At 36.5% G+C, this 26,621-nt stretch overlaps 1 protein-coding gene across 2 annotated transcripts in view; it reads right to left on the bottom strand.

The window, feature by feature from the left end:
* The window catches only part of TEX11 (testis expressed 11), a 314,592-nt gene that overhangs the window by 208,766 nt on the left and 79,205 nt on the right, over positions 1 to 26,621 (bottom strand). For both annotated transcript variants that reach the window (XM_032331343.1, XM_032331342.1), the window contains exons 10-11: positions 17,873 to 17,927; positions 14,358 to 14,453 (exon numbers count right to left, since the gene is read on the bottom strand). In XM_032331343.1, the coding sequence (XP_032187234.1) occupies positions 14,358 to 14,453; positions 17,873 to 17,927 (151 nt within the window). The remainder of the gene's footprint in view (positions 1 to 14,357; positions 14,454 to 17,872; positions 17,928 to 26,621) is intronic.

Below are 26,621 nucleotides of genomic sequence, written 5' to 3' on the forward strand. Positions count from 1 at the left end.
TAGTAACTTTAAATATGTATGCACCAAGCGTTTCTTTTCTGCTTTAATTGGCTCTTTGGTGTAAATATGTATGCACCAAACAAAAGAGCTGCAAAATATTTGAAGTAGCAACTTATAGAAATAAAACTATTGTTGGAGACTTCAACACTTCCACCTCAAAAATTCAAAGAACTAGATAAAAACTCAGTAAAGATATAGAAGAAATCAACAATATCATCAATCAAGAGAATCTAACTGACATTTACAGAACACTCCACCCAAAAAGAGCTGAACACACATATTTAAAGTATTTGCAGAATTATTTACCAATATATACTATATCCTGGACCTTAAAACAAACCATGAAGAAACTGGAAAGACAGTCTACACACTGGGAGATATTTGCAAACCAGATATGTGACAAAGAACTCTTAACATGTATATATAAAGAACTCTCAAACTTAAGAGTAAAAAATTGAACAATCCAATTATAAAATGGACAAGAGATATGAAGAGACATTTCACCAAAAAGGAGCACATACAAAGGTGTTCAATAACATTAGTCATTAGGAATGTATGAATTAAAACCACCACATTCCTATTAATAGGGCTAAAATATAAAAAAAAACAGTGACAATACCAAATGCTAGGAAAAATGCAGAGAAATTAGAACTCTCATAGATCATTGGTTGAAATGCAAAATGGTACAGCTGCTCTTTTTCTCAAGACATATTTATTTACTATAGAAAGAGAGAACGAGCATGGGGTGAAGGGCAGAGAGAATCTCAAGAAGACACTGAGCATGGAGTCCAACATGGGACTCAATATCATGACCTGGAGATCACTACCTGAGCCAAAACCAAGAGCAGGAGGTGCCCCAATACAACCACTCTTGAAAACAGTTGGGCAATTTCTTAAAAACCAAATAACCCCAGAATCACACACCAGGCATTTATCCCAGGAAAATGAAAACTTATATCCACACAAAAACCTATACACAAATTTTCTTAACAAGTTTATTTATAATAGCAGAATCTGAAAACAACCAAGATCTCCTTTCACAGGTGAATGGTTAAACAAACTGATTCCATCTATACCATGCACTACTCGGCAATGAAAGAAACCAACTATTGATACACAGGAAGTTGGATGGATTTCAAGGGTATTATGCTAAGTGAAAAAAGCCAATCTCAAAAGATCACAAACTGCTTAATATTCTTGGAATGACAATATTACAGAGATGAAAAATAGAGAGTGCAAGGGCTTAGGTGTGAGGCCATGTGTGAGTGTGAATTAAAAGGTAACATGAGAGAAATGTCTGGAATGATGAAATAGTCCTGTATCTTACTGCCATGGTAGTTACATGAATCTACACACGGGTTAAGATGGCACAGACCTATACACATACACTATACCAATGATAATATACTGGTTTTGCTATATTACAGTAATGCAGCAGGTAATCATTAGAGGAAGCTTGGGGAAGGACACACAGGACCTTGTGCTATCTGCGGGAGAGATGGTAAAATTTTCTTCTGAATCCTAACCATGATTGCTTTTATTATTTTATTATTTATTATTTTATTATTATTTGTACTACTTTTGTAACTTCCTATGAATCTGTAACTATTGCAAAATAGAGCTTTTTTAAAAGAAAGAATGTGAAGATATTTCTAAGCATATAAATGTTGAAATTAGTCCTCATCGGTACAGCAACACTACAAGAAATGTTAAAAGATGTCTGAAACGGTTAATTTTATGTGCCAACTTGACCGGGTCACAGGGTACCTAGATATTTTGTCAAACATTATCCTGGGTCTTTCTGTTTCTGGATGATATTAACGTTCAGATCAGTAGACGGAGTAAAGAAGATTGACCTCCATGATGTGAGTAGGACTTATCCAATCAGGTGAAAGCTTGAACATAAAAGAAATGCTTACCCTTCCCTGAGTAAGAGAGAACTCTTCCTGACTTACAGATTTTGAACTGGGACACTGGCTTTATTCTGCCTTTGGACAAGAACTGAAACACTGGCTCTTCTTGAGTTTCAAGTTTGCCAGCCTTCAACCTGAAACTACATCATTGGCTCTCCTGGTTCTCAGGCCTCTGGACTCAGACTGGAACTACATTATCAGCTCTCTTGAGTCTCTAGCTTACCAACTCACCCTGCAGATCTTGACACTCACCAGCCTCCACAAGGGTGTGAGACAATTCCTTATCATCTCCCCCCAACCCTCTCTTTCCATATCTATATACAACTATGTAGGTATAGATGTAGATATACACACAGACATAGACATAAATATAGATATCTCCTATGGTTTCTCTGGAGAATCCCAACACAGTGTTCTTCAAACAGAAGAAAAATAACATAAGATGGAAATTTCGACATATACAAAGGAATAAAAATCATTTGAAATGGTAACTACATGTGTAAATATGTAAGATTTTATTGTTTATTATCACTTTAAAAGGAACACTGACAAAACAAAAATCGTAAGACATATTATAAATTTTATACCAGATGTAAAAGTAAAATGTGCAGCAATAGCATACAGGTCATGCTGGGAGATATGGAAGTATATTATGATGACATATGAAGGTAGACTAAGATAAGCTACATAGTATAAACACTGAAGAAGCCACTACAATAACAAAACAGAGTTATAACTAATAACCCAACAAAAGAAATAAAAATGAATCTTAAAAATTACTCAAATATGTGATATGAGAAGGCCTTTCTAATCACTCTCTTCAAAATTTCCTTGGCTAGTCTCACTACTTATTCTAGATAATCCTTAGAATCTTTTCATAATATTCCAAAATAAATTCTTCAGGAGGTTGGTATAAAAATTACACAGCTCTCATTCACTATTTTGAAAAAATATTCTAATAATCCAAAAGAAGGTAGTAAAAGAAGAAAGAAGGGAATAAACCACTAAATTGGACAATTAGAAAATCAACAAGATGATAAACTCAAACTTAACCAGATCAATAATCACATCATATGTAAACATTCTAAACACCACAGTTGAAAGACAGAGATTGTCAGATACAACAAAAGAAGCAAGACATACAAGACATGCTCTTTAAACACAAAGACCTGAGTAATGAAAAGGACACAAGATATACAATGCTAACATTTCGATGGAAGCTGAAGTAACTATAATAATAAAGACAAAGTAGGTTAAAGAGCAACTGCGGCACATAGCCATGAAATGAGGTATTACTCAGCAATATGGGAATAAACTATGCACACACACAATATGAATGAATCTCAGAATAATTATGCTGAGGGAGCAGAGCCACATAAAACAAGAATATATTCTCTATGATTTCATTTGTATAAGTCTCTAGAAAATACAAACTAATCTATGATGACAGAAAGCAGATCAGCTGTTATTCAAGGAAAAGTGGGAGAGAGAGTTGACAAAAGGACAGGAAGAAACTTTGAGGAGTGAGGTATATATGCAATATCCTGATTGTGGTGATTGTTTCACAGGTATATATATATATATGTTAAAAGTCATCAAATTTTATACTTTAAATATGGGCAGTTTATTTTATGTTCATTATATCACAACAAAACTGGTAATTAATAAGAATTATGAATCAGTTGAAAAAATAGGAATACACAAATCCATACTGATAATAAATGAAATAAGCTAATAAGTAATAAAATAATAAATGTAAGTAAATAAATAATAAATAAATATTGAATAAATGTTTATAGTAGAATGCTGACTGCCAACTGGTAAACGTGGAGGGTGTGCTAAAAGTTGAAAAATGGTCATTTGGCAGGGGGCCTGGCTAGCTCAGTCAGTAGAGCATGTGACTCCTGATGGCCAAGGTTGTGAGTTTGAGCCCCACATTTGGTGTAGAGATTACTTAAAAATAAAAATTTCTTAAAAACGATCATTTGGGGGACACCTGGGTGGCTCAGTCAGTTGAGCCGCTGCCTTCAGCTCAGGTCATGATCCCAAGATTCTGGGATCGAGTCCAGCATCAGGCTCCTTGCTCGGCAGGGAGCCTGCTTCTCTCTTTGCCTCTATCTGCCATTCTGCCGCGCACTCGCTCTCTCTCTCGCTGACAAATAAATAAATAAATAAAATCTTTTTTTAAAAAAATGATCATATGGTAATAATTGTAAGACTGGTTCAAGCAAGAGCACTAGCTCTAAAGGGAAATTTTAATGAGAAATGGGGTATATGAACAATTTTAAGCCTCTCCACCCTCTATTAGTTCCATGAGAAAAATATACAATATATACAAAAATACACAATGAAGCAACTGGGCAACACTTTTGCCCAGGTGATCAATATTAACATCACCAATCAAGAGCAGATGGACATCATGGGCTTCCACATGAGATGCACTGAGAAGGGACACAGTATCATCATTTATGTTGTACTCCCGTCACAAAATTATAAACTGAATCTAATCACAACATAAACCTCAAATGAAGAAAAAAAAAACTCAAATGAAGAACTTTCAGTTTAAACAAGATTGGAAGCTAGTGTATTCTTCCAACATGTCAATGACACAAAAATTTTAAAAAAGGTTGTGAACATGTTGAGTACAGAAGACGAAGGAGACATGACAAATAAACAGAATACCTGATCCTAGAGTAATCCTATACTGAAAAGAAAAAAATGCTATAAAGCTCATTATTGTGGGTATATAATATATATTAAATCCCTCAATAATATGGATATATTATGGGTTATAGTCCTTCAATAATATGGGAAGAGTGCAGAAATATTAATAATAGGTGAATCTGGGTAAAGTATATACAGGCGTTTTTTTTGTTTTGTTTTGTTTTGTTTTTAAGATTTTATTTGAGAGAGAGAGGGCAAAACAGCAACTGCCAGGTGAGGAGAAGCGGGAGAGGGAAAGAATCTGAAGCAGACTCTGAGCTAAGCACTGAGCCCAATGCAGAGTTCAATACTGAGATCACAACGTGAGCCTAAACCAAGATCAGAAGGGTAACCAATTGCGCCACCCAGGCATCCCATATATATAGGTGTTCTCTGAACTATTCTTACTCTTGTAACTTTTCTGTAACTTTGAAATTATTTCCAAATAAAACCTTTTTAAGTGTACAGTGCCACTGAAATCCTAATGTACCCAATTTAGGTATGTCCAGGCTATTAAATATGGTAATTCAGGAATAATAGCAATAATTGCTATGAAAACTACAACTTTTGCAGTCAGTGAACAAAGAGACATGCTGGCAAGAAGGCATATAGCTGATATGCAATCTCCTCAGTTTTCCTGCCCTGTTTTTTTGGGGGGGGAGGTGGGAAAGGGGGAGAGAAATAGTATCTTAGCAAATATAAAAAGCATGCAATTTTTGAAAGTATTTCTATTAATATTTTTAAATTTAAAAAATTAATGTTAATAAAGTTTTTCAGCATGAAGTAATTCATCCACATGACTATAATTCAAGTAAAGGGTCTTTTTGGGAAATTCAGTACTGTTTAATCAACTATCCATTTTTATGCTTCTAATCTCTTGGGAAAAAATTCTACAATGTGTCAGTTTAAAAGAGAGGAGGATAGCAGTGGAGTAGGAGGTCCCTAGGCTCATTTCCTCCTACAAACACAATTAGATAACTAAAAAATCATCCTAAATACCAGAGAAATCAAACTTAAGACTCGCAGAACAAACTCTACAACTAAAGGGAAAGAAGAGGCCATACTGAAAATGGAGCAGGAGAAATAACTGGCTTTCCTAACACAGAGAAGACAGAGAGATCTTGACAAAATGAAAAAGATGGAAGAATTTATCCAAAATTAAAGAACAGGTTAAGCCCATGGCCAGAGAACTAAGTGAACAGTTATAAGTAACATGCCTGATGAAGAATTTAAAGCAATAGTCACAAGAATACTCACTGGATTTGAAAAAAGAATAGAAGACATCAGTAAGACCCTTACCACAGTGATGAAAGAGTTAAAAAACAATCAGGATGCCTGGGTGGCTCAGTCAGCTGGGTGTCTGCCTTTGACTTAGGTCATGATCCCTGGGTCCTGGGATGGAGTCCTGATCAGGCTTCTTATTTGGCGGGGAGCCTGCTTCAACCTCTGGCTGCCACTCCCCAGCTTGTGTTTTTTCTCTCTCTCTCTCTCTCTCTTTCTCTCTCTCTGACAAATATATAAATAAATAAATTTTTGTAAAAAGATTCAGTCATGCAGAGGCAGGGGAACCTCTTACACTGTTGGTGGGAATGCAAACTGGTCCAGCCACTCTGGAAAATAATATGGAGTTTCCTCAAAAAGTTAAAAATAGATCTACCCTACAATCGGTAATTGCACTACTAAGTTTTTATCCAAAGGACACAGAACTACAGATTCAAAGGGGTTCATACACCCCCATGTTTACAGCAGCATTATCAACAATAGCCAAATTACGGAGTGAATCCAAATGTCCATTGACTGATGAATGGATAAAGATGCGGGTGTGTGTGTGTGTGTGTGTGTGTGTGTGTGTGTGTATTTCTATAACAGAATATCACTCAGCAATCAAAAGGGATGAAATCTTGCCATTTGCAATGACATCAGTGGAGTTAGAGTATATTATGCTAAGTGAAATATCAGTCAGAGAAAGACAAATACCACATGATCTCACTCCTTTGTTGAACTGAAGACACAAAACAGATGAATGGGAAGGAGGGGGAAGGAGAGAGGGAAACAAACCATAAGAGACTCTTAATGATATAGAACAAACTGAGGGTTGATGGGAGTGAGGTGGGGGGATCAATAAGGATGATGTATATTAAAGAGAGCACTTGCTGGGGTGTCTGGGTGGCTCAATCAGTTAAGCATCTGCCTTCAGCTCAGGTCATGATCCTGGGGTCTTGGGATCGGGCCCAACGTCAAGCTCCCTGCTCAGAAGGGAGCCTGCTTCTCCCTCTCCCTCTGCTGCCCCCCTATTTGTTCCCTCTCTCTCTCTCTCTCTCAAGTAAGTAAATAAATAATAAAATCTTCAAAATAAATAAATAAATAAATAAATAAAGAGGGCACTTGTTATGAGCGCTGGAAGTTGTATGTAAGCAATGAATCACTGAAATCTACTCCAGAAACCAATACTGCACTGCATGGTAAACTAAGATTTAAATTTAAAAAAAAATAAGTAAATAAATGAAATAAAAAAATAAAAAAATAAACAGAAATGAAGAGTTGAAAACAGCTTCATGACCAGCAGGCAAAAAGAAACAGAGGAACAAATTAGTGACCTAGAAGACAAAATAATGGAAAATAATAAAGCTGAACAAAAGAGAGAAAGAAGAATTATGCAACATGAGAATAGACAAAGGGAACTCAGTGACTCCATGAATCATTTGTATTATAAGAGTTCCAGAAGAGGAAGAAAGACAAAAGGGAGCTGAAAGTTTATTTCAAGAAACAATAGTTAAAACGTTCCCGAATCTGGGGAAAGAAAGAGACACCCAGATCCAGGAGGCACAGAGGACTCCCATCCAAATCAACAAAACAGGCCAACACCAAGACATATTATAATTAAATTGGAAAAATACAGTGATAAGGAAAAAATCTTAAAAATGGCAAGACAAAAAAGTCCTTAATTTACAAGAAAAAAAACCATAAGGCAAGCTGGAGATTTCTTAACAAAAATGTGGAAAGCCAGAAGGGAGTGGCATGATATATTCAACATGCTGAATGGGAAAAATTTGTAGCTAAGAACACTGTATCCAGGGGCGCCTGGGTGGCTCAGTGGGTTAAAATCTCTGCCTTCAGCTCAGGCCATGATCCCAGGGTTCTGGGATCAAGCCCCGCATGGGGCTCTCTGCTCAGCAGGGAGCCTGCTTCCTCCTCTCTCTGCCTGCCTCTCTGCCTACTTGTGATCTCTGTCTGTCAAATAAATAAATAAATCTTTAAAAAAAAAAAAAAAAAAGAACACTGTATCCAGCAAGGCTATCATTCAGAATAGGAAAAAGAGTTTTCCGGAAAACAAAAACTAAAGGAGTTCGTGACCACTAAACCAGCCCTGCAAGTAATATTAAAGGGGACTCTTTGAGCGGGAAAGAAAGATTTTAAAAGATGACAAAGCCTAGAAAGGAACAAGGAAAATCTCCAGAAACAATGATAAAACAAAGCAATAAAATGGCACTGAATACATTTCTATCAATAATTACTGTGAATGTAAATGGACTAAATGCTTGAATCAAAATATAGAGTGTCACAATGGATAAGAAAACAAATCCCATCTACATGCTGCCTATATGAGACTCATTTTAGACCTAAAGACACCTGCAGATTAAAAGTGAGGAGATGAAGACACATCTAACACACAAATGGATATTTTTTTAAAAAAAGTAGCAGTATTTATGTAAGACAAACTGTACTTTAAAACGAAGACTATAACAACAAAGAAGGGCACTACATAATAATAAAGGGGACAATCCACCAAGAAGATCTAACAATTGTAAATATTCATGCACCCAACTTGGGAGCACCCAAATATATAAAACAATTAATCACAAACACAAAGGAACTCATTGGCAATAATACAGAAATTTAAGGGACTTTAATACACCACACACAGCAATGGACAGATCATCTAAGCAGATCAACAAGAAAAGAAGGGCTTTGAATGATGCACTAGAGCAGACGGACTTAACAGATATATTCAGAACATTCCATTCTGAAATAGCAGAACACACATTCTTTTCAAGTGCACATGCAACATTCTCAGAATAGATCACATATTAGGTCATGAAATAGGCCTCATCAAATACAAAAAGACTAAAATCATGCTATGTATCTTTACTGATGGCAAAACTATGAGACTACAAGTCAACCACAAGAAAAAGTTTGGAAAAAACACTAATGAATGGAAGTTAAAAAACACGCTACTAAACAATGAATGGGTCAACCAGGAAATCAAAGAACAAACAAACGAGATTGAAAATAGGACAGTACAAAAGCTTTTGGATGCAGCAAAAGTGGTTCTAACAGGGAAGTATGGGGCGCCTAGGTGGCTCAGTTGGTTAAGTGATTGCCTTCAACTGGAGTCATAATCCCAGGGTCCTGGGGTTGAGCCCTGCGTCAGGCTCTGTGCTCAGCACGAGGCCTGCTTCTCCCTCTCCCACTCCCCGTTTGTGTTCCTTCTCTTGTGGTGTCTCTCTCAAACAAACAGCCCATTTTTTTAAAAAAAGGCAAATCAAAAATGGAAACCAGACTAAACCATCCACATAAGAAAAAAATTATTAAAAAAAGAGGGAAGTATATAGCAATACAGATCTCAAGACTCAAAAATATTCTCAAAAAACAACCTTACACCTAAAGAACTACAGAAAGAATAACAAAGCCTAAAGCCAGCAAAAGGTAGGAAATAATAAAGAATACAGCAAAAATAAAGGATACAGAAACTAAAAAAAAAAAAAAAACCAGAGCAGATCAATGAAACCAGGACCTGGTTCTCTGAAAAAAATTAATAAAATTTGGGGTACCTGGGTGGCTCAGGCAGTTAAGCGCTTGCCTTTGGCCTAGGGTCATGATCCTGGAGTCCTGGGATCAAGCTACATGTCAGGCTCCCCGCTCAGTGGGAAGTCAGCTTCTCCCTCTCCCTATGCTCTTCCCCCCTCCACTCATGTTCATGCTCGCTCTCTCTGTCTCTTTCGTAAATAAATAACATATTTTTTAAAACTAATAAAATTGATAACATCTATCCAGACTTATCAAAAGGAAAAGAGAAAAGACCCAAACAAAGGAAATCACAAATGACATAGGAGAAATAACCAACACCACAGAAATACAAATAACTATAATAGAACATTATGAAAAGCTATATGCCAGGTTGGACAACCTGGAAGAAATGGATAAATTCCTAGAAACATATAAACAACCACAACTGAAACAGAAGAAACCAAAAACTTGAACAGATAGATAACCAGCAAAACAACTAAATCAGTAATCCAAAAACATCCAACAAACAAAAGTCCAGGGCCAGATGGCTTCACAGGGTAATTTTACCAGACATTTACAGAACAGTTAATACCTATTCTTCTCAAACTATTCCAAAACAACAACAAAAAAAAAAAAAGAAGGAAAACTTCCGAATTCATTCTATGAGGCCAGCATTAATCCCAATCTAAAACCAGATAAGGACTCCACTACGAAAGAGGACTACAGGCCAAGATATCTGATGAACATGAATGAAAAACTCTCAATAAAATACTAGCCTGCTGAATCCAACAATACATTAAAAAAGTCATCCACAATGACCAAGTGGGATTTACTCCTGGGCTGCAAGGGCATTCAGTATTCACAAATCAATCAAGGTGATACACCACATTAATAAAAGAAAGGATAGGAACCATATGATCTTTTTATCAGATCCAGAAAAAGCACCTGACAAAGTACAACATCCATTCATGATAAAAACCCTCAACATAGTATGTTTAGAGGGAACATACCTCAACACAATAAAGGCCATGTATGAAAAATCCATAGCTAAATCATCCTCAATGGGGAAAAACTGAGAGCTTTCCCTCTATAGTCAAAAACAAGACAGGAATGTCCAGTCTCACCACCGCTATTTAACATAGTACTGGAAATCCTAGCCTCAGCAATCAGACCATAAAAGGAAATAAAAGGCATCCAAATTAGCAAACTTTCACTATTTGCAGATGACATGATACGCTATATAGAAAACCCAAATGACTCCACCAGAAAATTGCTGGAACTGATAAAAAATTTCTCTAAAGTCACAGGATATAAAACCAATGTACAGATATCTGTTGCATTATTATGTACCAAAAATGAGGAAGCAGAAAGACAAAGTATGAAAACAATCTTACTTACAATTACACCAAACAATATCTAGGAAACAACCTAACCAAAGAGGTAAAAGACCTGTACTCTGAAAACTATAAAATACTGATGGAAGTGATGAGGGAGCAGGAGGATGGCTGAGGACAAAGCAAAAGCTGGCGCCTTGCACCCCCTCTTCACCCTTTCCCCTCCATAAGTGTAGCATCCCTCAGGCAGCCCTGACTGCCAAGAACAATAAGCAAATAGTTAACTTGCAGAGCTCACAATCCTGCTAGACAGGAGTCTCCCTTGGCTTACAAATGTCCTAAATCTCACTAACAAAGAGGATTGATAGCAGGATCAAAAAGTCTCCCAACTATCTTAATGTTAATGGCTGGTCTAAAGACAACATTGATCCAGCAGCAAGGGCAAGGCCTCCGGCAGGCCTGGAACATCCTGGCACCCTGTAGGCCCTCTTTAGCATATGAAATATTGATGATAACAAAAAGAAATGGAAAGACATTCCATCCTCAGGAACTGGAAGGACGAATATTATTCAAATGTCTGTACTACCCAAATCGACCTACACACTTAATGCCATCCCTATCAAAATACCAACAGCATTTTTCACAGAGCTAGACCAAACAATCCTAAAACTGTATGAAGCACAAAACACCCAGAATAGTCAAAGCAACCTTGAAAAAGAAATGAAAAGATGGAGGCATCACAATTCTTGACTTCAAGTTATATTACAAAGCTGTAGTCATCAAAATTGTACAGTACTGGCACAAAAATAAATACACAGATCAAGAGAACAAAAAAGAAAAGAAATGAACCTACACCTCTATGGTCAATTAAACTTCAACAAAGCAGGAAAGAACATCAAATGGAAAAAAGACCGTCTCTTCAACAAATGGTTGGGAAACCTGGACATCCACATGCAAAAGAATGAAACTGGACCACTTTTTTACACCATACACGAAAATAAATTCAAGTGGATGAAAGACCTAAATGTGAGACAAGAAACTGTAACAATCCTAGAGGAGGACGGACACAGGCAGCAACCTCTCTGAATCAGCGACAGCAACTTCTTTTTAGTTATGTATCCTCAGGCAAGGGAAACGAAAACAAAAATAAACTATTGGGACTTCATCAAAATAAAAAGCTTCTGTAGAATAAAAGAAACCATCAACTGAACTAAAAAGCAATCTACAGAATGGGAGAAAATATTTGCAAATGACATATCTTATGAAAGTCAACACCCCAAAAATAAAATAAATAATACAATTAAAAAATGGGCAGAGGACATGGACAGACATTTCTCCAAAGAAGACATATAGACTGGCAACAGACACATGAAAAGATGCTCAACATCACTCATCATCACGGAAATGTAAATCAAAACTACAGTGAGATACCACCGCACACCAGTCAGAATAGCTAAAATCAACAACACAAGAAACAACCAGTGTTGGCAAGGATGTGGAGAAAGGGGAACCCTCATGCACTGTTGGTGGGAATGCAAACTTGTGTAGTCACTCTGGAAAGCAGTATGGAAGTTCCTCAAAATGTTAAAACTAGAACTACCTTAGGATCCAGGAACTGCACTACTGGGTATTCACCCAAAGAATAGAAAATACTAATTTGAAGGGATATATGCACCTTTATGTTTAACAGCATTACTTACCATACCCCAGATATTGAAATAGACCAAGTGTCCATTGATTGATGTATGGATAAAGAAGATGTGGTATACACACAGACACACACAGACACACGCACACACACACACAATGGAGTATTACTCAGCCATACAAAAGAATGAAAACTTGCCATTTATAATGACGTGGATAGAGCTACAGAGTATTATGCTAAGTTACAGAAAGAGAAATAACGTGATTTCACTAATACGTGGAATTTAAGAAAGAATACAAATGAGCAGAAGGGTAAAAAGAGGGGGAAACCAAGAAAGAGACTCTTAAATATAGAGAAAAAACTGATGGTTACCAAGAGGGAGGTGGCTGGGGAGATGGGTTAAATAGGTGATAGGGACTAAGGAGTATTAATTGTGATGAGCACCAGCTGTTGTAGAGAAGTGCTGAATCACTGTATTATATGCTTGAAATTAATATTACACTGTATGCTGACTGGAATTTAAATTAAAACTGAAAAAAAATATTAGTATAATTATTTGCCTTATTAATAAGTAAAATACATTGATCCTAAATGAATCTTTTTATTTTTTATTTAAAGATTTATTATTTGGGGGGCACCTAGGTGGCTTGGTCATTAAGCGTCTGCCTTCGGCTCAGGCCAAAATCTCAGGATCCTGGAACTGAGCCCTGCATCAGTCTCCCTACTCAGCGGGAGCCCTGCTTCTCCCTCTCCCACTCGCCCTGCTTGTGTTCCCTCCCTTGTTGTGTCTCTGTCTGTCCAATAAATACCCAACGAGGGGGCTCAAACCCACAACCTCAAGTCCAATAGTCACAGCTCTACTCACTGAGCCAGCCAGACACTCCTAAACCTTTTAAATGGTTATCACCCTGACTATCAATATTCTTTGTCCAGGAGGGCGGAGGCATATATATATGTGAATGTATGTATGAACATGAGCTGAAAGTGAACCACTAATGTTTTCTATTTGTTTATTTATTTATTTGTTTATTGATCGATTTTTTTTTAAGTAGGCTCCATAGGGTGAAGTTCAATGCAGAGCTTGAACTCAGGGCCCTGAGATGAAGACCTAAGCTGAGATCAAATGTTGGACACTTAACCAACTGAACCACCCAGGTCCCCCTGCTAATGCTTTTTAAACAAAATCCCATTATATGTCTCTTATTATCACTATTTACTTCTTTATCCTAAAATCTAATAGCTGAGAGAACCCTTTCCATTTCATCCTAAAGACAATTTTCAAAAAAAATCTGTTGTTGAGGTACATTTCATTTTTTCCTTTCTGTGCAGTAGAACAGATCAAAACAATCTGAGGCTTAAAAGAAACCCCAGGGATATTTGTTTGTTTTATTGAAGTATAATTAACACAGTGTTATATTAGTTTTAGATGTACAACATAGTGATTCCACAATTCTATACATTACTCAGGAGTCACCACAATAAGTATAGTCATCACCTATCACCAAAGGACATTTTTACAATCTTACTGATTATAAATCAACCTATATTCTCTATGCTGTATTTTTCACCTCCATGACTTGTTACTGTAAGTTTGTACTTCTTGAACCCCTTTATTTCATCTATCTCCTTACCTACCACCCCTCTGGCAACCACCTGAAAAAAAAACATTAAGGGCTCTTAATGTGAGAGAGAAAAGCATTTTTGTTTTATCTGGTATCTTCCATGAATTACCACTAAATCAAAGCAACTTAATTATACTTTATTTTTTACTAAGTATAAATAATACCACCATTTTCCTTTTTACTTCTAATTTTCCATTATAATGTGATATGCAAATCATAAAAAAATAAAGAGCAAATAATTAAGTACAAGAAGCAGGAATACTAAAGCAAATGTCTAAACTAGATTTCAAAACGTGAATCGAAGCTCTAAAAAAGTTCATTAATATGCAAAAGTAGAAACCGCTCATACCTTATTTGCTAGGTTTATAGCACTGAGAGCCTTATCATAATATTCTCTGTCATCCCAATCCAAATAAGCAGTGGCTAGTAACCGCAGAACTTTAGCCTATAATTAAAAATAGAAAAAAGCACTCAGGTGAGAGTTAAATTGCAGTGCAACAGTTGACTAGCGCTTACACAGTGACAGGCATCTTCTTGAACTTGTCATTTTCATGAAATAGCATTTCCTTAGGTGACCACACAGTCTTGGGATATGTCTCATCATTATGCTGCCTATACCAAATACTGTCTAAGAATTTTAGGGGCGCCTGGGTGGCTCAGTGGGTTAAGCCGCTGCCTTCGGCTCGGGTCATGATCTCAGGGTCCTGGGATCGAGTCCCGCATCGGGCTCTCTGCTCAGCGGGGAGCCTGCTTCCTCCTCTCTCTCTCTGCCTGCCTCTCTGCCTACTTGTGATCTCTCTCTGTCTGTCAAATAAATAAATAAAATCTTTAAAAAAAAAAAAAAAAGAATTTTATAATAGTTTGAATACAACTGTGTTAATATATTTTTCCTAACAGTGTTTGAGCATTAAACTTCTTTATTATCCTCACTCTACAAATAAAGGAAACAAACAGCACTATTTAATTTAATCATCTTACCACCTATTGTATAGGCAGCATTACATTAGGCCTCCAACAAGAAAAATAAATAGAAAGACATAATTCTTTTCTCAAAGACTTTACAGCCTTGTTGAGATTAACCAATTAGACTAAGAACATATATACCATCATTTAGTAAGAACAGGTATGCTTTCCTATAGAGAAGGTTTCTCCGAAGTCAGCTAAGTTTTAAAATTAATATGTATTGCTGAATTAAGTCTGTTTCTCCAGTCAAGTTTAAATTGGTAAGGAAAGTAACTCTAGGCAGCACTGATATATTTAACTACAGATTTGGATTTTGAAAGAAAGAGCTGTATTTCAATGAAAAATCTGCCTCTAAATATAATGACAATAGGAACAGGCAAAGATAATCTTAACATATTAGAGCTCTGTAAATCTAGAGAAATGATACTTAGGGTGTCCTATATCAGAGTTTTTTTAATTCAAAAACTAAGATGGATCAAATAAGATGTATATAATATACTTAATATCATTACTATTATTATGCAACAACTCTCAACTTAGAAACTTCCTCAGGGGACTTCTTTGGAGTAAATATGGCATCTCTGAGAAAAACTAACTATTTTGTAATAGTAAAAGGGTCAAATAGTCAGAAAGATGTAACAAAATGAATGAATCTCAAAACCAATATGTTAAGCAAAAGAAGCCACACACAAAACAGTAGGTACTATATGATTCCATTTACAAAAAGTTCAAGAAAAACTTAAAATAATCTACAGCTACAGAAGTCAGAATAGTGGTTTATCTTGCGGGTATAAAGGCAATCAACCAGAAAGGGTCAAGGGAACTTTTGGGGATCATGGAAATCTCTCTATCTTGATCTACATGGTTGTTACAAGACTACCTAGATATATGAAAATTCATCAGGCTGTACACTTAAGATTTCTGTAATTTAGTGTATATAAATTATACCTCAATAAAGTACTGCTAACATGAAAGAGAAACTACTTTATAAACTTCATAATCTTACCTCTCCATAGTTCACAATATGAATATTACATTTTAATCACACAGTTAACTCCTGTAGTCTTCCATACTTACTTTCTCCTCTAGAAATCCCCTCAACTAGATTCCTTGCCTGGTATCCCCTTTTCCCTTTGTTTTCATTGTAGAGATCCCATCTACTCTGGCAGGGCTTCCTACCAGAAGGAACTTACTTCTACCTACCTACCTACCCAACCTACCAACTTCTCTAGCCAACCTTGACATTCCCCTTTACTGTACCACACAGTTTATCAGTGCTTCATCCCAAATTGTTTCACTTATACTAGTTTTTAAAAGCTATTTTTGAAACTTTAAATGAAGTATACAATACATACAAAAAAGCTCAAAAATCTCAAGAGCACAGCTTTGAATTTTCACAAAGTGAATACATGTAGGTTAACAACACAGATATCAGAAACAGAGCATTAACAGCAAGAAGTTCATCTCAAGACTCTCTTCAGACACTATTTCAAACAAGTGTAACCAATTACAGGTCTTACAACACCATGTATATTAGCTCTACCTGCTTTTGGCATTTATATTTATTAGAGTCATACAGTATGCACTAATTTATAAATCATTTTGTTTACTCAACATTATATGTGAGAACATCCATATTGTTACAATTACTGTAGCTCTTTTATTATTCTCATTCCCATATAACATGCAATGATGTGACACTATAATGATGTTTTTATCATTTTTAATTGTGTTAAAATACACATAAAATTGACTCTCTTAGTCATTTTTAAGTATATGGTTCAGTAGTATTAAGTATATTCACAATGTTATGCAACCATTACCATCACCTATCTCCAGAGCTTCTACTAATCTTCCCAATTTGAAATTCTGTGCCCATTAAACAATAGCTCTCCCTATGTTCTCCTCCCTCCAAACTCCTGCAACCACCAGTTTATCTTATGTCTCTATAAATTTGACTACTCAAGGGATGCCTGGGTGGCTCAGTTGGTTAAGCGGCTGCCTTCAGCTCAGGTCATGATCCCAGTGTCCTGGGATCAAGTCCCACATCGGGCTCCTTGCTCCGCAGGGAGACTGCTTCTCCCTCTGACTCTGCCTGCCACTCTGTCTGCCTGTGCTCACTCTCGCTCTCTCTCTGACAAATAAATAAAATCTTAAAAAAAATTTGACTACCCAAGATACCTCATTTAAATGGAATCATACAGTATTTGTCTTTTTGTGAATGGATTATTTCACTTAGAATAATATCCTCAAGGTTCCTCTATACTGTAGAATGTGCCAGAATTTCCTTCTGTTTCAAGGCTCAATAATATTCCATTATATTCACTTGTATTAGTTTTATCCTTCAAACATAAGCTTTTTAAGGGTAGAAGTCCTGCTTTACACTTCTCTGTTATTCCCCATCTACCACATTGCTATATATATATAGGTATTCAGTTATATTTTGATAGAGATACTGTAAAGGTAAGAAGAAAAAAAGGCTATTCAAACAAAATTCCATTTTGCTATGACATATACTTAATTACTTTTACATCAGATTTATTTCCTAATCTAATCAAACTTGATCAAATATTAAAATGAACTTCCATACCAAGCACACACTGTATATGGTTGTTAGGGAAAAAACTAAAAATTTTAACATGCAATAATAAAATCTAAAATTTACATAACTAAACACTGTTCCAAAAATTTCCATATATTAACTCTTGGGTACAAGAATCTACCTGCATGGTAGATTATACTAGTATATCAATTTTATAGAAACTAATGTACTGAGCTATTAATGATGTGTCCAAAGAATAATTTTACTCACAAAGTGGGGACAGACTATTATAATTTAATAACAATAACATAAAATACATTTCTTCAACCTACTTCTACAATATTTAACATGATCCTTACCAGCATTTCTGGCCCAACAGAATTCTTATCCATCTTCCCAATATCATAGCTTTGGCTATCATTAAAAAAGGAAAAAGAATACATATTCATTTCAAATTATATTTTTAAGATTATGTATCACTAAGAAGACATGGTATAATTATACTTTATTCCAACTGTTCTGATTTGCACTATAACAGATTATTAGCTAATTAATACATGAATATCAATTATATAAAGCAATTTTTTTAAATGGTAGAAAACTAAATTCTTCCGGATGTAGAGCCAACGATTTAACACTATATTATTACTCTTTTCCATTTGGATATATACGGTATATAGTGCTTTATGTATACATATATACTATATACTATATATATTTATTCTGCATTTAAAGCTAGTTTACATGCATATATGAGCTCTTACTCGATGAGCACATTTTAAAGTCTAAGAAATACGAATGTATTTTAAAAATAAAACAAATACAGGAGTTTTCACAGAAACAAACACTTTAGCAATATTTATTAAGCTTCACAACACCCTTGTGAGGCACTATTAGTTTCATTTTGCAGCTGAATGAACCAATTTAGCAGTTAAGTGATTTCTAATATTTCCTAGATTGGTACTGAAAATGAGAGTGAGGGGTTGGGGAGTAGAGAAATTTAATTTTCAGTCCTTGCTTTAATTAGCAAGCCATATTATCCATGGGACATTCTGATAACCACAAATAGTATATTAACATGAGCCTCAGGGTTTCAAAACCTAAAACCTAAAAAGCAAAACAATGATTATTCACCATAAAATTGGTATTCCAAGAAAAGATGTCAATAAAATTTTGGCGAACAGAACTAAATTGATGACATTACTTTGAAATATTACTTTTGAAAAACTCTAAAAGACTCAGAATTACCAAATGAGTTTCCAGATCACTAACAAGGATATAACACTGGCCTAGTGATTCTAAGCCCTATCTCACAGAGATCTCCTTTGGTATATCAAACATACTTCCAGTTTTTAAAATAACCAATAAGGATGAAACTTCTGCAATGATGGTAGAAGGAGCTGTTGGATACTCTCCCCAGTGAAACAACCATTTGCCTGGAAAAATCATTAAAACAAAACAACCAGTTAAAGTCTTTGGAAATTTTCCCAAGGGCATATGGCAAATGGAAAAACATTTATTAAAACAACAACAACAACAACTAAATCTCAGTAAGAACAGTGAGAGTCTGTAGCATTTGAGTCCCAATCTGCTCCTATCCACACCAGCTCCCTGTGATGAAAACTACTCCAGATGGGTGCTGTCAAGAAGCCAGTAATTTCCTTTTGATCCAGCTCCTAAACTCTTAGGCTATGATTTCACCTAGCAGGCAGGCTCCCAGCCTCTCTTATTCTCCCCAGGCCTGTGCTATGGAAGTGCTATTCTGGGGTCTTCCTTTCTCCACCCAGTTCTCACTCTTACGGTAAAAGCTCTACCTCGGATGTGACAGGTCAAGAATACTGGGACCCTGATGATCTTCACCCAGATTGTCTCATTATGCAGAGGTTCCATGCTAGGAGGGCATGCTAAGAAGACCAGAGGCTACCAATCTCCCCCAACAACCACTCTTACACCAAGAGAAGCAAGCCATGCTCTTGCTACCAACTCCAGTAGTGTGGCACAAGGGTTCTCTCCAGAGGGGAGAAATAGGCAGGAAAGAAAACAGAGCTCAGCATCTCTGCCTGAAAGGAATGACTTATTTGGAATGGAGCAAGAAGTTCTTAAGGGCACTGTGAAAAACAAGGGAGATCTTGGTGGTGAGCAATTAAGAGGGGGTTGGTAACTCTGTGATAACAGTATCAACAAGTAAAATAGCAGACCAGCAAAGAATTTTAACAGAACCAGGGAGAGGCAGCCAAGAAGAATAATCCAGGAGGTCACACTCACCCCTGGAAATACAGAAGTCTATGCATGTTTGCTAGGCTGCACCCACCCAGGAGGAATCAGAAGAAGATGCAGAGCAGACTAGAAAGCATTCCTCAAAGCACACACAGATAGATCAGCAAAGAATCTGGAGACAAAGTGACTCAAAGGGCTTAAGCAGAGCCTCTTACCAAACACTGAAAATGTAGCTACTCTGATCCAAGGTCATGTTAAGAAAGCCAAGCTTAAAAATCAAATCAGACTTCCAGTTTTCAGTTCTACACGTAAGGAATTTGGGAAGTCAATGCTTCAATCTAACAAGTAAAAAGCTGAAAAGACTAAAAAATCAAGAACTGTCCTTGGATCCATAAGAGAAGAGAGGACAACGGGCAAACTTCTGCCCCCCCTCCTTGGAGAGATGGACAGGCAAAATACAAGGAACTGTGGCTTATCACAGGGGGGACTCATCAGCGGAAACTGCCAAGGGAACCAGTGCAGAGGTAGGAAGTTACAAAGTGTAGTTGACAGGTTGCCGGAGGCTCATTGTGAATAAATCTGAAAATTTAAAAATCTAGGAAAACATAGTCTTAGAGGCATACCCACCATATTGTCAGATTTATCTCCAAAAGCTCAAGATTCCCACAGTAAATATCAGAGAAAAACCTCTTGGGCTTTGTCAAGAATTAATGATAAGGAACGAATCTGTTTTTAACAAGGCCTGCCTTCAAGGGAAACTAGTTAAAGACAGCCTACCTCCTGGGGTATTATCACAGCCCAATTTACCTGGGGAAGAGAAATACTCAACCCTAGACTACTGTACCCGTGGTACAGCACCTAAGGGTGGAGAGAAAACCTGAGAAACACTTGTGAAGTTCACAGTTCAAAGGCATACACTCACCAAAAGACTAAGAACTAAATGTAAGACTAAAGAACTTGTACCCACTCTCAACACCTAACCACTGTATTATTAAAGGCCTATTTACAGCAGTTCCTTTTACCCAGTACAACAGGTCAGGCTATCAAGAAAACATTACAAGGTATACAAAAAGGCAAAAAAAAAAAACACAACTGGAAGAGACAGAGCAAGGACTGGAATCAGTCATGGCAAGGATATTAAAATTATCAGTTCAAGGAATTGAAAATAAGACACTCAGGCAATGTAAGCAGAGAGATGGAAATCCTAAGAAATAACCTAAAAGAAATGCTTGAAATAAAAAAGACTGAAAATAACATGAAGAATGTCTTTGATGGGCTTTTTAATAAACTGGACATAGTTGAGGAAACAATCTATGAGTAGAGGATATAGCAGCAGAATCCTGAAAAACAGGAAAGCAAAGAGAAGAAAGACTGAAAAAAAAACCAGAACAGAATATCCAAGGATTATGGGACACCTACCAAAGGTATAACGTGAGTATAATGGGAATACAAGAAGGAGAAAAAGCAAAGAAACACAAGAAATATTTGAAACAATAATGACAGAATTCCCACAAATTAATGTCTGATACCAAACCACAAATCCAAGAATCTCAGAGAATACCAAGCAGTATGAATACCAAAAACATTACAACTACACATACCAAATTACAGAAAAACAAAGATAAAGTCCTGAAACAAGCTAGAGGAAAAAAAACACCTTATCTATAAAAGTACAAAAATAAGAGTTACACCCAACTTCTCAGAAACCATGAATATTTAAAGTGTTGAGAGAAAAATACCACCAACCTAGAATTCTGAACCCCAAGAAAATATCATTCAAAAGTAAAGGAAAAATAAAGATTTTCTCAGATAAACAAAAACTGAGGGAATTTGTTGCTGGAAGACTGGCCTTGCAAGAAATGTTAACGGAAGTTCTTTATACAGAAGGGAAAAAATATAGGTCAGAAATTCGGCTCTACATACATTAAGGAAAAGCATCAAAGAAGGAATAAGTGAAAGTAAAATAATGACTTTTATTTTTCTTACTCTTAATTGATCTAACAGAAAATAATTTATCTAAAATAATAGCAACAATGTATTCAATTATACAGGCTTATTTATATAGATTATGTATATATGTGCTTAGAATAAAGTAAAGCAAATAAATGACAGCAATGATACAAATACGTGGGAGGAATTCTGAAGAATTCTGACCAAGTATTCACACTACCTTTAAAGTGGTACAGTGTTATCTGAAAGTGGACTTGGAATAACTGTAAATATACACTGTAAACTCCGGGGCAGTCACTAAAACAGTTAAGAAAAAAGTTTTTGTTTTTAAGATTTATTTATTTTGGGGCACCTGGGTGGCTCAGTCATTAAGCGTCTGCCTTCTGCTCAAGTCATGATCCCAGCATCCTGGGATCGAGCCCCCACATGGGAGGGAGGGTCCTTGCTCCGCGGGGAGTCTGCTTCTCCTTCTCCCATCCCCTCTGCTTGTGTTCCCTCTGTCAGATAAATAAATAAAATCTTCAAAAAAAGAGATTTATTTATTTTGAGAGAGAGCATGCTAGCAGGGGGAGGGGCAGAGGGAGAGGAAGAGACAGAACCTCAAGCAGACTCCCCCACTGAGCAAGGAACCAACTCAGGCTCGATGTCACAATCCTGAGATCAAGACGTGAGCTGAAATCAAGAGTACAATCCTTAACTGACTAGCCCACCCAAGCACCCCCATGCAACTCTTGATCTAAGGGCTCTGAGTTTCAGCCCCATATTGGGTGTAGAGATTATTTTAAAATAAACTCTTTTTTAAAAGTATTATAGGGGTACCTGGGGTGGCTCAGTCCATTAAGTGTCCAACTCTTTATCTTGGCAACTCTTGATCATGATCTCAAGGTCTTGAGAGCAAGCCCAGCCTTGGGCTCCATGCTATGCCATGCTATGCATGGAGATCTTCTTTCTCCTTCTCCCTCTGCCCCTCCTCTCCCCACTCCTCTCTCTCTCTCTCAAAATAAATAAATAAAATCTATTTTAAAGAGAGGTATAACCTCTATGCTAAGAAAGGAAAGGAAAATGGAATCATAAAATACTCAACTAAAACCACAAAAAGTCCTCTCCCTCTCTGACAAATAAAATCTTTAAAAAAAAGTAAACAGTCACTTATGGTACCCCTGGGGATAAAAATATATGTTTATAAAAAATTTAAAAAATAATAAAATAAAATAAAAAATTTAAAAAAGTAAATAAAGCCATAAAAGTCTGAAAAGGAATGGAAGACAGCAGGAAAAAAAAAAACAAGGGCAACAAACAGAAAACATTAATGAATATGGTAGATATTAACCCAACTATATCATCATCACCTTGAATTTCAATTGGTCTAAATACACCAATTAAAAGACAGAGACTGTCTTGCAACGACATGGATAGAACTAGAGGATATTATGCTAAACAAAATAAGTCAATCAAAAAGGACAATTATATGATCTCACTCATATGTGGAATTTAAGAAACAAAACAGGATCATAAGGGAAGGGAGGGGAAAATAAAAAGAGGAAATCAGAGAGGGAGACAAACCGTAAGACTCTTAATCATAAGAAACATACTAAGGGTTGCTGGAGGGAGGAGTATGGGGATGGGGTAACTGGGTGATGGACATTAAGGAGGGCATGTGATGTAATGAGCACTGGGTATTATATAAGACTGATGGATCACTGAACTCTACCTCTGAAACTAATAATATGCTGTATGTTAACTAATTGAATTTAAATATGGGTGCCTGGGTAGCTCAGTCAGTTAAGTCATCTGCCTTAATCTCAGGTCATGATCCCAGGGACCCGAGATGGACCCCCACGGTGGACTCCTTGCTCAGTGGGGAGCCTGCTTCTTCCTCTCCCTCTGCCACTACCCCTGCTAGTGTTCTCTGGCTCTATCTCTCTGTCAAATAAATAAATAAAATCTCTTTATACATATATACCCCAACTGTATGTTTTCCATAAGAAATCCACTTTAAATATAAAGATACACAGAGATTAAAAGTAAATAGATGAAGAAAAATATACCATGCTAATGCTATCCAAAGAAAGCAGGAGTAGATATATTAATTTCAGACAGCGGCATTCAGAGTAAGGAAAAATATTAGGGATAAAGAAGAACATAACATAATGATAAAAGGGTCAAATCTCTAGGAAGACATAACAATTCCCAGGAGGCAAAAGCTGATAGAACAGCAAGGAAAAATAGATGACTCTACTATCATTGTTGGATATTTCAACACTCCCTCCCCCTCAGAAACAGAGAAGGCAAAAAAAGTCAGTAAGAACATAGCTGAACTCAACAACTGGATATAAAAGACATCTATAGACTACTATAATCCAACAACAGCAGAATACACATTCTTATCAAACTCATATGGAATATTCACCAAGCTAAACCACATTCTAGGCCACAAAACACACTTTAACAAATTTAGAAGTATAGAAATCACAGAATGTCTGCTCTCAGACCTCAGAATTAAATAGAAGTAAATAATGGAAAGATAACTGAAAAATCCCAAACTATGTGGAGATCAAACAATACTCCTCTATAAATAACACATAGATCAAAGGAGAAATCTCAAAATAAGTTCAAAAATATCTTGAACTAAATGAAAATGAACACACAACTTATCAAAATGTTTGAGATGCAGCAAAAGTAGTGCTTAGACAAAAATTTGTGTCATTGAAATATATCAGAAAAGAAAAAAATCTAAAATCAATAATCTAAGTTTCTACCTTAAGTAACTAGAAAGAGACAAGCAAATTAAGTCCAAGAAAGCAGAATGAAAAAAATAAGAAAAATTAGAGCAGAAATCATAAAATTAAAACAAGAAATCAAAAGAGATGAACAGAGAAAAATCAAGGGACGCCTGGGAGGCTCAGTTTGTGAAGCTGTGGACTCTTTATTTCAGTTCAGGTCATGATCTCAGGATCCTGGGATTGGCCTGAGTTGGGCTCTGTGCTCAGGAGGGAGTCTGCTTCTCTCCCTCTCCCTGTGCCCTTTCCTCCACTCCCATGATCATGAATGCATGCTCTCTCAAAGAAGTAAATCTTAAAAAAAAAAAATAAAGAAAATCAATGAAACCAACCACTAGTATTTGAAATAATCAATAAAATTGATTAAGCCTCTAGCCAGGCTAAGAAAAAAAGAGAGGACACAAACTATTAATTTCAGAAATAAAAGAAGGGACATCACAACAGATACCATGAAAATTTAAAGGGTAATAAAGAAATACTATAAATAACTCTGCCCACAAATTTGATAACCTAGATTAAATGGACCAATTACTTGAAAAATACAAACAGCCAAAACTCACACACACAAAAAACTAGTCTAGGGCACCTGGGTTGCTCAGTCTTTAAGCATCTGCCTTCAGCTCAGGTCATGATCCCGGGGTCCTGGGATTGAACCCCACATCAGGCTCCCTGCTCAGCAGGAAGCCTGCTTCTCCCTCTTCCACTCCCACTCTCCCTGCTTGTGTTCCCTCTCTCACTGTGTCTCTGTCAAATAAATAAAATATTTCAAAAAAAAATTGAACACATGCAAAACTATAAAACTTCTAGAAGACAACACAGGATAAAACCTAGATGATCGGGGCACCTGGGTGGCTAAGTGGGTTAAAGCCTCTACCTTCAGCTCAGGTCATGATCTCAGGGTCCTGGGATCGAGCCCCGCATCAGGCTCTCTGCTCAGTGGGGAGCCTGCTTCCTCCCTCTCTCTCTGCCTGCCTCTCCGCCCACTTGTGATCTCTGTCAAATAAATAAATAAAATCTTTAAAAAAAAAAAAACCTAGCTGATCTTGGGTATTGTGATGCCTTTTTATTCATTTATTTTATTTTTTATTTATTTAAGTAGGCTCCATGCCTAATGTGGGCTTGAACTCACCACCCTAAAATCAAGAGTCATATATGCTCTACCAAGTGATCCACCCAGGTGCCCCTGTGATGCCTTTTTAGATACAACACCATGAAACAATCCACGAAATAAATAATTGATAAGCTAGATTTCATTAAAAGTTAAAACTTCTAGGATACCTGGCTGGCTCAGTTGGTAGACCATGCAACTCTTGATCTTAGAGTTGTAAGTTCAAGCCCCATGTTGGGTGCAGAAATAACTTAAAAATAGAATCTTTAATAAATAAAAATAAAATTAAGAACTTCTGCTTTGTGAAAGACAATATTAAGAGACTTAGAAGACAAATCACAGATTCAGAGAAAACATCTGCAAAAGACACATCTGATAAAGGACTGATATCCAAAATATACAAACAAAATCTCTTAAAACTCAACAGTAAAAAAACAAACAACCCAATTAAAACATGGCCCAAAGTTTTTAACAAATACCTCACCAAAGGAAGATGTACAGATGGCAAATAAGCCTATGAAAAAATGTTCACATATGTCATGAGAAAAATGCAAATTTTTTTGTTGTTGTTAAAGACTTTATTTGTTTATTTGACAAACAGAGATCACAAGTAGGCAGAGAGGCAGGCGGAGAGAGAGGGGAGGAGGAAGCAGGCTACCTGCAGAGCAGAGAGCCCGATGCAAGACTCGATCCCAGGACCCTGAGATCATGACCTGAGCCGAAGACAGAAGCTTTAACCCACTGAGCCACCCAGGAACCCGAGAAATGCAAATTAAAACAAAAATTAAATACCAATACATACCCATCAGAATGGCCCAAGTCTAATACACTAAGTCTAAAACAGTGGTGAGAATATGGAGTAATAGAGCTCTCATACATTGCTGGTGGGAATACAAAATTGTACAGCTACCCTGCAAGACAGTTTGGTTGTTCCTTATAAAATCCAGCAATCACGCTCCTTGGTATTTATCAAAAGGAATTCAAAACTTACATCCACACAAAAATCTGCACATGGATGTTTATAGCAGCTTTATTCATAATTGACAAAACCTG

The sequence above is a fragment of the Mustela erminea genome, chromosome X, assembly GCF_009829155.1.
Source record: "Mustela erminea isolate mMusErm1 chromosome X, mMusErm1.Pri, whole genome shotgun sequence".
NCBI lineage: Eukaryota > Metazoa > Chordata > Mammalia > Carnivora > Mustelidae > Mustela > Mustela erminea.